Source organism: Perca flavescens, chromosome 9 (assembly GCF_004354835.1).
Source record: "Perca flavescens isolate YP-PL-M2 chromosome 9, PFLA_1.0, whole genome shotgun sequence".
In the NCBI taxonomy this organism is placed as follows: Eukaryota; Metazoa; Chordata; class Actinopteri; order Perciformes; family Percidae; genus Perca; species Perca flavescens.
The window spans coordinates 38,582,565-38,598,930 of NC_041339.1; the positions used below are offsets into that span (position 1 = coordinate 38,582,565).

The following is a 16,366-nucleotide window of genomic DNA, read 5'->3' on the forward strand; positions in this document are numbered from 1 at the left end:
TGCTCGGCCATCAGCTGTGTGCTCGGCCATCAGCTGTGTGCTCGGCCATCAGCTGTGTGCTCGGCCATCAGCTGTGTGCTCGGCCATCAGCTGTGAGCTCGGTCATCAGCTGTGAGCTCGGCCATCAGCTGTGTGTTTGGGTCATCAGCTGTGAGCTTCGGTCATCAGCTGTGTGCTCGGTCATCAGCTGTGTGCTCGGTCATCAGCTGTGTGCTCGGTCATCAGCTGTGAGCTCGGCCATCAGCTGTGAGCTCGGCCATCAGCTGTGTGCTCGGCCATCAGCTGTGTGCTCGGCCATCAGCTGTGTGCTCGGCCATCAGCTGTGTGCTCGGCCATCAGCTGTGTGCTCGGCCATCAGGTGGTATTTCAGACGTGCTGCGATGATAGGTCAGTTCACAACCACCAAACACACAGATCTCTTTGGTCTCGTCAGTGGAATCCATTCGGCAACTTTTTAAAAGTAAACTTTTCATTCAGAATCTTATTGGCGTCCATTTTGGCGTCTGGCGCTCGCCCTCCACTCAGAACGTAGCGTTAGCCTGCTAGCTACTCTCTGGCCGGCTCTGAGCCCAAACCAGTGTGTGTATATACAGCATATTTATTTTTGTTTGTAGTCATGTGACAGAAATAAAGTGTGACTCGTCTGCTGAGTCATGTGTCACACATTGTTCCCTAAAATAAGATGAGAAGAAGAAGAAGTGAGAGGTAGTATCAGCTGTTAGAGGTCAAAGGTCAACGGCTTTATTTTGAGTCCAGCTTCCTTCCTCTGGTTCTACAAACACTTCAGCCCCACGCTCACTTTCTCCCAAAATAACCAGCCAGGGCAGCTGATGCTGTTCAGCTCTCTCGGTTCAGGACACTTTGTTGATGTTTATATTTATTTAATAAAATAAATAAAATTGAATAACAATAGGGGAATGCTGTAGAACAGCATTCCCCCATTGTTATTCAATTTTATTTATTTTTATTATCCCGTACGTTTTTTGGCTCTCCGTAACTTCTGCATACTTTCAGCTATTTAAACCATTCAACTTTTCAAATGTTCAGCTCTTTCAGCTAATGATGGGACTTCTTCAACTTTTTTTCTACTATTTATACACTCTAAGAAATAAATTCGTAAAATAACAGAAAAAGTACTGGCAGCTCATTACCCAGACATTGTCCCGTAATTAAAAAACGGAATTTTTCTGTTATTTAATGGTGTACCTACAGTAAAAAAAACATAACATTTTCTGTTATTTAATGGTGTATCTACAGTAAAAAAAACATTTTCTGTGAATCTTACATAAATCCATAAAATAACAGGAAATGTACTGGCAGCTCATTACCGGGATTTTGTCCTGTAATTCATAAATTGTGATTTATTATGATATTTAAGGTTTAACTACAGTAAATAAGGAAGACCGTTTTTGTTAATTACTTACAGCAGTACAAATTTATTTTGATTAATTTGATTAATATTGGTGTACGTATATGGTAATACATTTCTGTAAAATATTTTAAACAAATCTGATGGAAAAAAAGATTTTTATTAACTCATCTTTTAAAATTCCTTAAAAATATAAAAAGGACAAAAACATTACCTAAAGGGATACAAATTAAGTTTAACAACATTAACAATTTGTCACATTACAATGTGTAACAATAACAATCTAAGCCACTAACACTCAGTTTTCATCCAACAAAAGCAGTAGTATTGGAATTTAAATCATCCATAAATACTGTATATATCTGTGTAAGCACACATCTGAAGAGTTAGAGTGAAGTTTACATTTTTAAGATAAATACAGTATAGCTCAACAAGCATCTGAAACCAACTGGCCTATCGATGACATTAACAAAGTGCTGACGAACACAACACGTGCATTTCTGTTGTACATTGACTCAATGCAGAATGCAGAGTAATAAAACGCCCACTGAAACATAACAGACATTTCTCACAAAAAGGCTATACACTGACAGTAAGTCAATTTGGAATTCACGTTTTATGTACATCAGAGGCAGTGTATGAAAATACTTTTTACAATATAACACAAGTATAGTTAAATAAACCAGAATGAAATTGAATATGCATAGAGATGCACCGATTGACCGGCCGTCTGACATATGCCGATTTCATGCCGGTCAAATTCACTCGGGCGCCGCATGATCAACATCACGCAAGATCAGCACACCGCCGCTCAATCAGCTGTTTCTGAAATGTTATAAAGTCGTAATTATACAGAGAACCGTAACGTTGCCTTGTTTCTTCAGGCTAACTACCGTATATTAGCTAAAGCCAGGCAGGGAGCAGCTTTCTGTGGTGATAAATAGCCGGCAGAGGTCATGATAACGTTGCATTTATCAGTTCATTTAGTTCGTCTTTTGCAGAGAAAAGAGATGTTGTATTATTGTTTACTCTTTATACATCTTACTTTAAACACTTCAGGCTGTTGCACCTAGCTCAGGGGAGAGACTGGATGATACTAGGTGGTACAGCCAGAGACATGCACAATAAAAGAATTGCCTTCTGCATTTTTGTTTTGCTTTTCCCTCCATTGTACCAAACTCTTACCAAACCGAGGTGTGAACTGAACCGTGACTTCTGTGTACTGTTACACCCCTAGTTTGCACAATAAAATAGTTTACATTCTGTAACAGTTTTAAGCATTTTCCTTCATAACACAGGCGTGTGTGTAATTACCTTTAAATCTTCCACGGATTGTTGAAGTCATTAAGGTCCGACAGGAATCGAAGCAGTTTTGGGGGGACGTTGTACTGTTTCTGGGTTTATCCCTAGCAGGCACCTGTGGCAAACAAAAATGTCACTAGACATCGCAAAATAAATAATACTATAAAACGGATAGAAAATATGGCCAAAACTTACCTCTGGATGAACTCCAGAGTCAGGGCTGCTCCCTTTGGATACTTTATATTCAGCACATAATATAGGCTGAACATATAGCTCACAGCAACTAGTGGACAGCCAACGATGTTAACTGTGACTTCATCCACTGAAATCTTGTATCTTCCTTCATCTGCAAAACATAATCAATGACATACATCTTTCAATTAATTAACAAATACACAACACCTGCATATATTTTTAGAGTAGACAGGCATATCCTTACCCATAACTATGATACATGGGGTGCTTGGCAGCTCTGCTAAGGCATCCTGTGAGAGAGGGGAAGAAAGAATAGGCAGAGGGGAAGATGTGATATGCCAAGCTGCATAGACATATTTGTTGGGCTAAATCAAAATTTACCAAATTAGTGAACTGATGTTTTGCTGTGGAACTTACTTCTTCATTTATTAAAAGCACCTTTTGCTCCTCTGCGAGGTACTTCACTAGACCCTGGAGGAGTTTCAATGGGTCTGTAGTTACTCCTGTGATTCCCTTGCTACCAAGAAACTCCGTGATGATCTTGCCCTTCTCCTGAATTTGGTCCAGCAATTTGGTTTGGACAGGAAATCCCATTAGTTTCTCTGTGTGGTCGAGCAGATGGCTGGTGTTGAAGATGTAAGGCCATTCTTCCATGACTTTGATTACATTTTCCTCACTATTCAGAGTGATGCGCTGGGCACAGTATGTTTCAGACATCAGTCTTTTAATGTCACTCTGAGGGAGAAGGTTTTCTTTAAAGGCATCTTGAAGCATTTTCTTTTTATCCTCTTGGCTGTTAAAGTCATTCAGTGACTCGGGTTGCCACTGAGTACAACCATAACGGTCAGAAGATCTACATTTTTTCTTTGGCCTCCCTTCATGGGATGTGCTAAAAGCATACTGTCTTCTGACATTCTCAACCCTGTTCTCCATTTGCATTACAAGGGATGCAAAACCTTGTCCCACAACATTTATGCCACATTTGTCCAAGAAGGAATCAGGGTATCTCTCAACCAGCTGCTGTGCAACCTGCTTCAACTTGCTTCTGCCTGGTCTGGTGTCAGTAGCCATCATGTCTTCCATGATGATCCGGATCATGTGCCTTCTATGTTTTGGTGGTGGTCTCTTCTTCTCCTTCAGTGCATCCATCAACGTATCTGGGAACTTCTGCCATGGGATTTGAAACTTCTGTGGCGTCACACTTGGCGTCACACTTGGCGTCACAGTTTGCGTCCCCACCAGATCCTCATTTGGCGCACCGGACACAACCAAGGTGCTCTGAGATGCTGGGGAGGAACAATCAATCAAAAAATGTGAATTTCAAAAAGGAAAACAATTTTGTGAGGCAGAGACACTGAGAAAGAGCTGAATGTACTGTCATGCCAAGAAGGTTGATGTGTATGTGTGTGTGTGCGTGTGTGTGCTTAAATGTCTAATCAAGCCCATTAACCTACCTGAGGAGAATGCATTTATCAGCCGCCTGGACTGTATCAACGACAAAATCCCATCCAAGTCAGCTGCTGTTAAAAACGTGCAGTCTTCCAGATTTGTAACTCCAATATCCGTCAACTTTGTGACAAGAGTTTCTATTTGCTCCTCTTCCAGGGAAGGCAGTGTGCTTCTGATCTTCTCCCTTACAGGCTCCATGGTGGACTGTGTTTAAGAGCAACCAGCAGTCTGCCACCTTTACAGTAGTGTCTAAGTGGGATGTAATCAAGAAGCCCATCAAGTCTTTGGCAAATAAAAGTACCACCTTCACTCGGTACTTCAAAAACACCAAGATCTGGATCAAGACTTGCTCTTTTCTGTCGGAGCAAAAGAAGCACAGTCTTTTGTTGTTTCACTACAATGCATGCAATCAGCCCGAGAGTTAACTCTCCACCCTCGCAGCTCAAAATAACAAGCATGTCATTTGCATAGCATGTGCCTCGTACAGTAATTTTGTTTGTCACTACTGCATTTGATGGTGAGACATCAAATACTTTGAATGCATCCTTAACCTGACTATCATACAACTTTGGGTAAAACCTTGTACAGTCAGACATGATCAACTCAGGGGAAAACAGATTGCCCCTGCTTTGGTAGGCCTGCAGCAACTGATGCCTCTCTGAAAGGGATTTTGTGATGTTTCTGAAGTTCTTACTTGCCCGAATACACCTCTTAAAATAGCTGTGCTTGCTCTCAAATCGCATAGTCCATATACGAATTAAGGGTCCAAACTGTAATGTGAGATCTGAATAATCTAAAAGGTAATGATGTTTGGGTCTAAGCTTTTTAAGTGGGAAGAGGAGATGCCTTGTTTCTATGTACTCTTCAATGAGAACCTTCATGTAGGCAGCCTGTGATTCTGACACCGCGGGAGCACACACAAGCTCAACCACCTGCCTAAGTAGCAGTACAAGTTGCCAAATTTCATCCTTAGCGTCTCTGACCTTGTCATGTAACAGTACTGGCAAGAACCGAAGAAGCCACCAGTTTTGGGCAGCATGTCCCCCAAGTTTGGTCCCATTGGTAGGTACAACATTTGCCTTATTCTGACTCTCACCTCTAAAAGTCACAATTCTGCGGTTAAGTACATCATAACTGAACCACTTCCTTGATTTTACAAGGAACTGCAGGTACATCGCCAAATCATAGTCAACTATGCCCTCAAATAAATCATGGGCAAGGCAAGGTGGGAGTCCTGGTGCACAAACATGGCAATGTGTGAGTTTGTTCAAAACACTGTTTGACTTGATGCCTTTGTGCATTTGGATATCTGGGTTATTTTCCAACTCCAGCAATGATTCACTGTAACTAGCTGGCGTTCTCTCGGTGACTGTAGAAAGAGGATTTCTTTGAAAATCCTCTTTTTTAACATGACAGTACCTGCAAAAATATTCTGCGCAGCTAACATTTTCAGTAAATCCCCCAAGATAGTGGGACCCAAGATTGTCTCCAATGACACAGGCAATACTACATCTGAAGATTTTCCCTTCAACACAAATGCCTGTTGACTCCAGGTCACACAAGTCTGATAACAAAACATCAAAAACTCTCTCAGGTCCAAACAACTTACAGTCCTTCTCCAAACAAAGTAGTACAAGCTGTATAGAGTCAACGGTGGATCGGTGGTGTGCATAGACATTACCTAAAGTGTAGTACACAGCAAGAACTTTGTGTTTTAGCCTGGCGGACCCCAGAGGGTTTGCGACTTCAAAAGCATCTTGAAACAACATGATCTGAAGAGCATGTGGATCAGAGGCAAACAGTTCACTAGATTTAGAGACTGAACCATCTCCAATGTCACGTAGCATGCTCTCGTCGGCATGAATAGGATTTAGAATTTGACGCTGTACACTTTCATTTCTCAAGATAGCTTTTAAGCTTTCTAAAATAGGAACATAGTGAAAATGTCTTGTCTTGCCTTTGTCATCATAGCCTAAAGTTATTTGTACTGGTTCTACCAAGTTGAATTCTCTCCTGTAAAACTGAAGTCTTTTGTGGTGTGTGGTTAAGGTGCCACTGCTTGCATGTAGAGTGCGCTGCATAGGGCTTTGTTCATATACACATTTCCCTAGATTTTGTAAAGCCTCATCTTGCACACCATATTCTTGAAGACCTCTTGAAAACAAATCCATAGTAAACTCATGGTGCATATCCTGTAGTAATCTCATTTCACTTGCAATCTCCGAGACTGTAGATGCAGGGACCAGGTACTTTGCTTGTAAGCCAAGAAAAAAAAAGAGCCATGTTTTCAGTGAATTTATCCTGGGCTGACCCAGGGTCAGACTCTCCATCTTGCTGCACTGTTTGTACTTCACTATCAATGTCTGATGCATTATCCAAACCAGCAGGTGCATACTCTGTTGTTTCCCTGATATAACTTTGATCAATGTGTGTAACATAACTCTGCTTGTGACATCTTGATAAATGTGATGTAAAAGAGGATATGACTTTAAAAGTCTTTGCACAGCCACTATAAGGACATGTCACCTCAAGACCCTCTTGCAAATGACACTTAAGGTGAGCTACAAGACATTTTATGCTTCCACATTCTTTGCCACAAAACTCCCAAGAACACTTCAACTGCACAGATACGTTATCATTAAAAGATAGCTTCCTCCTCTCATGGTGAAATCTGGACAAGTGCACATTAAAAGAATTGTAAGAGGAAAAGCTTCTTCCGCAGTCTGGAAACCCACAGGGAAAAATGCCCTTGTAAATGTTTCTATGGGTTCTACAATGTTTTACATAGTCAGAAACTGAGGCATTTCTAAACTCGCAGATACCACAATTAAATATCATAGTGAGAGCAAGCAAAAAAATAGCATGGTATCCCATTAATGTACCAGTAGTAAGGTGGTGTAAAGGCATAGCAAGACTGCATGGCTTTCTTTGGTGTCTTCTGAGACGTCCAACTGCTGTTTGAAATCTGAAAACAACTAATACAACAGTCATTTAGTACAGTCATTGTATTCAAATTGTCCTAATGCCTACTATATATACTGCCCCTTTTTTTTAAAGTTAAGTCAAAAAGCCACACAAACATAACAACTAAGCGCTGTGGATATGAATGTAAATGTTGCAAATTGTGAAATGTTTAGCTGTCATTGTAGTTATGTAAACATCAATGTACACTTTTTTAGTGACACCCCATTCGGAAAATGGTGTAAATATTTTCTGTGAGTAAACATTTCAGTAAGAGCAAATTTCTACAAGCTCCCATTTTATCAGCTCAAATGTGTGCATGCATATTGAATACAAGAAATTGAAAATGTTTCAATGTTTTTAATACAAGTTCTCCCATTTTGCAACATATTTTCCTTCATATATGGACAACATACTTTGAGTTAAAAGGCGATTATTACACACACATATTTTACCGAGCTGTGCCTGCCTGCCAAGTAACGTTAGCTTCTGTAACGTCACACAAACTAGCCTAGAACTCTCTCAGAAGAACTAACTAGCCAACACGAATGTTAAAATATGCATGTAAGCCTGTAGCCTGTTCAGTCAACAAAATATCTCCAAATATATTCTTTTTTTACTTACTCTCAAAACGTTACTAAACGTCTTTATCCTGAACTCACTGTCTACTTGACGCGCTATCAAAACATTAGCTAGCAGTGGCGAACACAATTTTAACGGAACAGCCTTCAAAATAAAAGCACGACACTTGGTAACTGAATTGCACTAACTATTATCTTACGTTGAGTCTCAGCTTTTATTTCAAAGGCTACAATGCTAAACCGGAAATGGGGTACTGAGAAGTGAATTTGCTTGATAATATAAATATTCTCTCTGTATAGGTGCCATATATTATATATTTGTTCTGATTTCAGTCGAAAAAATTAAACATGTTATAATACTATCAATGACAACATCAGGATCGGTGCTTGGCAGACAAGAGATTAACTTTAGAATGAGTTGCCTATTATATGATAATGTGTAATGCGTCATGTAACGTTAACAGCCGCGCTCTGTCTTGCCTCCTCATAGCGTTAATGTAACTGCCAAACCGAGACAAGCCAGACCCCATGTAACGTTAACGAAATGAAGGTTGGATTAGCTAGCTAGACAATTCAGTATGAGCCACTAATTTCGCGCTGCAATATATTAACATTAACGTTAGCCTGTCTGACCACAGCCAAACAAAACGTAAACTCACAATACCAACAAAATGAACCTCATCATATTCTTCTAAATGTCCATGAAATAATTACATTTTACACAAAGCGGAGCTGGAGGAGATTAACATTAAACTTTTGCTTGTTCACACACCAGACACACACAGCGGAGCGGGGGGAGGGTCAAAGCGAGGGAAACGTTAACGTTTCAAGTTCCTCGAAAGTCCCGCTCGGATTAAAAATACGGAAAATGTACTGTAAATAATTCATAGATGAGGACCCACAAATAATGTTGAAGCGGGGCATAATGGGTGTTTATTTGACCTAACGTTACAGAAAATACCTCACACAAAGCAGCTCAGTTGGTAAAAAATCCGTTTTTTTTTATCTCCAAATCCCAAAGGGCTGATTAATAGCACACGGTAAACACAGCTCAATATTAGCTATAACGTTATTAGCATTAACCATCGAAAATTAACAATTGAATGCTACCAAAACAGACAATATAACATTTCAAAACTAATACTGCTGAGAAAACAGTCACTTGTTAATATGTTCCATAAAATTACTTACCGCTGAAATGCAGGTCAAATTCGTACCGCTTTATCCCGCTTTGTACAAATGGAATATGGCCGCCAGAAACTGCTTTGGCAGCAGTTTGGCAGAGATGAAGTTCCCATAATGCAATTCGAAGTGTAAATTAACAGAAATACACCTGTGAATCACGTACTAAGGACAATTTCTGTTAAAATATACAGTCATACAACTGTTAATATACAGATATTTCTTAGAGTGTACTTTTTAAAATTTTAAGCTTTTTAACACTTTTTTTTAACATTGAAGTGAATGAGGGCAGGCTTCAACTCCTTAAAATCTTCTTCCGCTCCCAAAATATTCAGCTCCTTCATACTTTCACCTACAGACACCAAACAAACTTTAAAATGTTCACAAAATATTCAGCTATCCAAACGTATCTTTTCGGTTTGATATCTTTTACAGTTTTTGTTAAAAAGCTGTTTAAGTTTAGTGATCATTTCAGGAAATTTTATCGATTAAACAGAGTGTGTGTGTGGCTGGTTAGAGTGATGATGTCATCGCACAGAGGGTGAAGCTTCAAAAAATGTATCTTTGTCCCTTCTCTAAAAACTGCTCTCACGCCCACAATATCTACTTGTCATACACAATTCATACATCAAAACGTAGGTATTTTTGTCTAGTTTCAGAAACTCTGCTCAGTGTTGTATACGCCTTTTACTTTTGGCTGGTTGAGCTTCCAAACGACAGAGTAACACAACTCCCTCCATTCACTCTCCTGTATAACTTTCTTGGCATTTCACAGCGAAACGCACAGCAAACCACTTTTTTAAATCGCTGATATGCCCACATTTTTATGTTTATCCATATAAATTTTACACCGATACGTTCACAAAGTCCTTGTGGTGCTCAGGATCACGTCATTTGACTGATAGCAGTTATAGTTTTTCCAGTCCGAGGCTTTGTTTGAGAGCTTGCTCTCAGTGTCTGAAGTGCTGGTGTGTACTACAGGAGACATATTAAGAGCAGGTGCTATCGTTAACAGATCAAAGAGATGTTTATAAACATGGCCCAGGCCCTTAGTAACCATGACAACCCTTTCACAGACAGTCTACTGATTACTCCAGGCTTGCTGTAGGAGTCAACTAACTAGACTAACTATGATCATCAGGCTATATCATTTGCGTTCCACTTCTGTCTGTCTGTCTGTCTCCTTATCTGTCTGTCTCCCTCCCTCCTGTCTCCCTCTCTTTCTCTATGCCTCCCTCCCTCCTTTCTCTTTTCTCTGTCTTCCTCCCTCCTCTGTTCCCCTCCTTCCCTCCTTTAGTCTCCCTCCCTCTGTCTCTCCTTCCCTCTGTCTCTCCCTCCCTCCATCCTTCTCAATCTCTCTGTCCTTCCATCACGCCTTCTCTGTCTGTCTCTCTCTCTCTCTCCCTTCCTCTCTTTCACTCCCTCTCTCCCTTCCTTCTTCTGTCTCTCCCTCCCTCTCTCCAGGGTTATTTGTGATTTGTGATTTCATCCATGTATATAGCCTGTTTCTTTTCAGCCAATATATCCACCTCTCAGCTCTTTAGGGTCATGCTTGTTTGTTCTACCCAATGGATATGGCTGATAATAATACAAAGTCTTTACACTTTCAGCCTTTTTAGTCAATTTTAGTCAAAGTTGCTCTTTCTTTCCTCTCCTCTCTTTCCTCTCTCTCTCCTTCTATCTTTATTCTCTTTCTCTCCTCTCTCTTCTCTGTTCTCGTCTCTTCTCTCCTGCTCTCCTTTCTTCTGTCTTTCTCTCCTTTTCTCTTTCCTCTCTTTCTTCTTGTTTAGCCCCATTCTTTTCACCTAATATATTTCACATCTCATCTCAGCTAGATTGATGCTTTTTCGTTCTATGCAGTGTATATATGTGGTAATAATAAAAATATTTCTTCTTTCAGCCTTTTCAACTTTCATCTTTAACAGTATTACAGTATTAATTTGTTTCATATTTCTGCATATGTGAGTCATTGTCAGTTAGAAAATCTACTCGGACCTCACAGTGTTCTACATATTTTGTCATTATTCAACCTTTAAAGCAAACAGTTCAGTTTAGCATAAACCTTTAACTTTTTAATGAAATTAATACTTATTATAACGATTTCCGCTTTTTCAATTATTTTCACTACTTCAACTTCTTCTTACGGATTTAAGCTATTCAACCAGTTTAGCTTTAGCAATTCAGCTATTCAGCATTCCCACGCATTTTCTGCAGGAAATGCATTTTCTAGTTTTGTCTGTTTTCTACATTTGTGTTGAAGTTTTTGAATTTTTAATTATTAATCTGTTATTGTTGTGACTTTATAATCTGATCCCACATCAGTAACTGCTGCACCTGTTACACACACACACACACACACACACACACACACACAGACACACACACACACACACACACACACACACAGAGACACACACACAAACACACACACACAGACACACAGAGACACACACACACACACACACACAGACACACAGAGACACACACACAACACACACACACACACACACACACACACACACACACACACACACACACACACAGACACACACACAAACACACACACACACACACACAGACACACACACACACACACACACACACACACACACACACACACACACACACACACACACACACACACACACACACACACACACACACACACACACACAGACACACACACAAACACACACACACAGACACACAGACACACACACACACACACAGACACACACACACACACACAAACAGACACACACACACACACACACACACAGAGACATACACAAAACTCTGATTCTGTGTGTGTCTGTGTGTGTGTGTGTGTGTGTGTGTGTGTGTGTGTGTGTGTGTGTGTGTGTGTGTGTGTGTGTGTGTGTGTGTGTGTCTGTGTGTGTGTGTGTGTGTGTGTGTGTGTGTGTGTGTGTGTGTGTGTGTGTGTGTGTGTGTGTGTGTGTGTGTGTGTGTGTGTGTGTGTGTGTGTGTGTGTGTGTGTGTGTGTGTGTGTGTGTGTGTGTGTGTGTGTGTGTGTGTGTGTGCTGCAGCTCCCCCGAGGAACACGTCGGTTCTCGTCCTGCCGTCTACGGTGGTCCAGGAGGGTCAAACCGTGAGCGTGCTCTGCCGGACCGTCTGCTTCCCGCCTCCTGCCGCCGTGCTGCTGAAGAAGCTGACCAATGGGACGGAGCTTTACTCCGCCAACGGCAGCTTCCTATTGGTTAACGTCACGGCCAGAGACTCGGGGCGCTACCAGGTCAACGTGAGCAACGAGTTAGGATTCCAGGTCAAGGTGTTCAGCATCAGGGTCACAGGTCAGTCACACACACAGGAGGAGAGTCACCTACACACCAGACTCCAGGTAAATAATCAGGACTTTTAGCGTGTATAGAGCCAGCATATCTCCACCAGACTCCATGTAAATAATCAGGACTTTTAGCGTGTATAGAGCCAGCATATCTCCACCAGACTCCATGTAAATAATCAGGACTTTTAGCGTGTATAGAGCCAGCATATCTCCACCAGACTCCATGTAAATAATCAGGACTTTTAGCGTGTAAAGAGCCAGCATATCTCCACCAGACTCCATGTAAATAATCAGGACTTTTAGCGTGTATAGAGCCAGCATATTTCCACCAGACTCCATGTAAATAATCAGGACTTTTATCATCGTAAAACACACTTCTTTCAAAGTGGACAGAAACTAAATAAAACTAACAAAAGCCGTCTTGGTTCATCTTTCCACTGTTCCAACAATCACCACTCTGGTTTGGTTGAAATAAACCCTTAATTCACCCATTTACATGTGGAGATATGCTGGCTCTATACACACTAAAAGTCCTGATTACTTACATGGAGTCTGGTGGAGAGATGCTGGCTCTATACACACTAAAAGTCCTGATTATTTACATGGAGTCTGGTGGAGATATACTGGCTATATACACGCTAAAAGTCCTGATTATTTACATGGAGTCTGGTGGAGTTTGGTGATGGTGATTTCGGGGCTGTTTCATGTTAAACTAAAAGGATCTTACTCTTTAACTAAAAGGTCTATCTCTGTAGGGATCCATCCCACAATGTTGTCAGACACTTAGACACAGAAACATAAGAACATAGAGTCCAGATTAGAAATAAAACTTTGTAATTACCTTGTAATGTGTTTTTAGAGACATTTGGGTTATGTTATTCTGAAGTCTGTTGGTCTTCCGACAGAGAGAAGCTCCAGTCCTCCTCCGAGTCTCGGCGCCATCATCATCCCGACCGTGTGCGTCGCTGCTGGGCTCGCAGCTGCTGCTCTGCTGCTCGAATACCTGCGGAGATCCCGGAAGAAAGGCTTCTATAAGCTGCACAAGGCGCCGCCACCGCCTTCAGCCTGATGCCAACGCTGGACTACCAACATGCTTACACTAGGCTACCAACTCCCATAACTGGGCTACCAACATTCTAACACCAGGCTACTACCATCCCAACATGTGGCTACAATATCCTAAAATGTGGCTACAATATCCCAACGTGTGGCTACAATATCCCAACATGATGCTACAATATCCCAACATGATGCTAAAACATCCTAAAATGTGGCAACAATATCCCAACATGTGACTACAACATCCTAAAATGTGGCAACAATATCCCAACATGTGGCTACAACATCCTAAAATGTGGCAACAATATCCCAACATGTGGCTACAATATCCCAACGTGTGGCTACAATATCCCAACGTGTGAGTACAACATCCCAACGTGTGGCTACAACATCCCAACATGTGGCTACAACATCCTAAAATGTGGCAACAATATCCCAACATGTGGCTACAACATCCTAAAATGTGGCAACAATATCCCAACATGTGGCTACAATATCCCAACGTGTGGCTACAATATCCCAACATGTGGCTACAACATCACAACATATGGCTACAATATCCCAACATGTGGCCACAACATCACAACATGTGGCTACAACATCCCAACATGTGGCTACAACATCCCAACATGTGGCTACAATATCCCAACATGTGGCTACAACATCCCAACATGTGGCTACATCATCCCAACATGTGGCTACAATACCCCAAAATGTGGCTACAATATCTCAACTGGTGGCTACAACATCCCAACATGTGGCTACAACATCCCAACATGTGGCTACAATATCCCAATATGTGGCAACAATATCCTAATATGTGGCAACAATATCCCAACATGTGGCTACAATATCCCAACATGTGGCTACAATATCCCAATATGTGGCAACAATATCTCAACATGTGGCTACACCATCCTAAAATGTATCTACAACATCCCAACATGTGGCTACAACATCCCAACATGTGGCTACAATATCCCAACATGTGGCTACAACATCCCAACATGTGGCTACATCATCCCAACATGTGGCTACAAAATCCCAAAATGTGGCTACAATATCTCAACTGGTGGCTACAACATCCCAACATGTGGCTACAACATCCCAACATGTGGCTACAATATCCCAATATGTGGCAACAATATCCTAATATGTGGCAACAATATCCCAACATGTGGCTACAATATCCCAATATGTGGCAACAATATCTCAACATGTGGCTACACCATCCTAAAATGTGTCTACAATATCCCAATATGTGGCTACAACATCCCAACATGTGGCTACAACATCCCAATATGTGGCTTCTTAGCTTTGGACCCGGACAAATCTGCGAGCTTCTTTTTCATTTGCCCATTCAGACAGATTTCCAGTTACGTCGGCCCAACCCTGGGCGGACCAATCACAGCCATCTATCTCACATGGGGGCGGGCTTTAAGACAATGACTGACAGAAGAGCGTCACGCTCAAACGTGGTTACCGAAACGTAACCGGCATTCTCCGCTCAACAAAACTCGCCAGGCTCCCGAAACTCAAACTGTCCAACAAGGCGGTGCTGATTAAATGTGAATCAAGATTCTGTTTCTGTGTTTATTATTTTAGCGGCTGTATATGTATATGAACATGTATATGAACATGTATATGTATATGAACATGTATATGAACATGTATATGAACATGTATATGAACATGTATATGTATATGAACATGTATATGAACATGTATATGTATATGAACATGTATATGAACATGTATATGAACATGTATATGTATATGAACATGTATATGAACATGTATATGAACATGTATATGTATATGAACATGTATATGAACATGTATATGAACATGTATATGAACATGTATATGTATATGAACATGTATATGAACATCTATATGTATATGTATATGAACATGTATATGAACATGTATATGAACATGTATATGTATATGAACATGTATATGAACATGTATATGTATATGAACATGTATATGTATATGAACATGTATATGAACATGTATATGTATATGAACATGTATATGAACATGTATATGTATATGAACATGTATATGAACATGTATATGTATATGAACATGTATATGAACATCTATATGTATATGAACATGTATATGAACATGTATATGTATATGAACATGTATATGTATATGAACATGTATATGAACATGTATATGTATATGAACATGTATATGAACATGAACATGTATATGAACATGTATATGAACATGTATATGAAAATGAACATGTATATGAATATGAACATGTATATGTATATGAACATGTATATGTATATGTATATGAACATGTATATGTATATGAACATGTATATGTATATGAACATGAACATGTATATGTATATGAACATGTATATGAACATTTATATGTATATGAACATGTATATGTATATGAACATGTATATGAACATGTATATGTATATGAACATGTATATGAACATGAACATGTATATGTATATGAACATGTATATGTATATGAACATGTATATGAACATGAACATGTATATGTATATGAACATGTATATGTATATGAACATGTATATGTATATGAACATGAACATGTATATGAACATGTATATGTATATGAACATGTATATGAACATGTATATGAACATGAACATGTATATGAACATGTATATGTATATGAACATGTATATGTATATGAACATGTATATGTATATGAACATGAACATGTATATGAACATGTATATGTATATGAACATGTATATGAACATGTATATGAACATGTATATGAATATGAACATGTATATGAACATGTATATGTATATGAACATGTATATGAACATATATGAACATGTATATGAACATGTATATGAACATGAACATGTATATGAACATGTATATGTATATGAACATGTATATGTATATGAACATGTATATGAACATGTATATGAACATGAACATGTATAT

The 16,366-nt window shown here is 39.8% G+C and overlaps 2 protein-coding genes across 2 annotated transcripts in view; one reads left to right on the forward strand and one right to left on the reverse strand.

Annotated features, from left to right (window-relative positions):
• Nucleotides 1-13,607, forward strand: part of vcam1b (vascular cell adhesion molecule 1b) — a 35,359-nt gene extending 21,752 nt beyond the window's left edge. Inside the window, exons 10-11 of the mRNA XM_028586642.1 lie at nt 12,087-12,350; nt 13,249-13,607. Coding sequence (XP_028442443.1) covers nt 12,087-12,350; nt 13,249-13,412 — 428 coding nt within the window. The 3' untranslated portion in view covers nt 13,413-13,607. The remainder of the gene's footprint in view (nt 1-12,086; nt 12,351-13,248) is intronic.
• LOC114562028 (uncharacterized) lies at nt 1,598-4,795 on the reverse strand. The gene is made up of 6 exons (XM_028588256.1): nt 4,321-4,795; nt 3,284-4,152; nt 3,111-3,156; nt 2,867-3,017; nt 2,684-2,786; nt 1,598-2,194 (listed from the first exon to the last, which is right to left on the reverse strand). Exons 1-5 carry the CDS (start codon nt 4,511-4,513, stop codon nt 2,714-2,716), a joined length of 1,332 nt encoding a protein of 443 aa, XP_028444057.1. The 5' UTR covers nt 4,514-4,795; the 3' UTR covers nt 1,598-2,194; nt 2,684-2,713.
• Nucleotides 13,608-16,366: the final 2,759 nt, after the last annotated feature.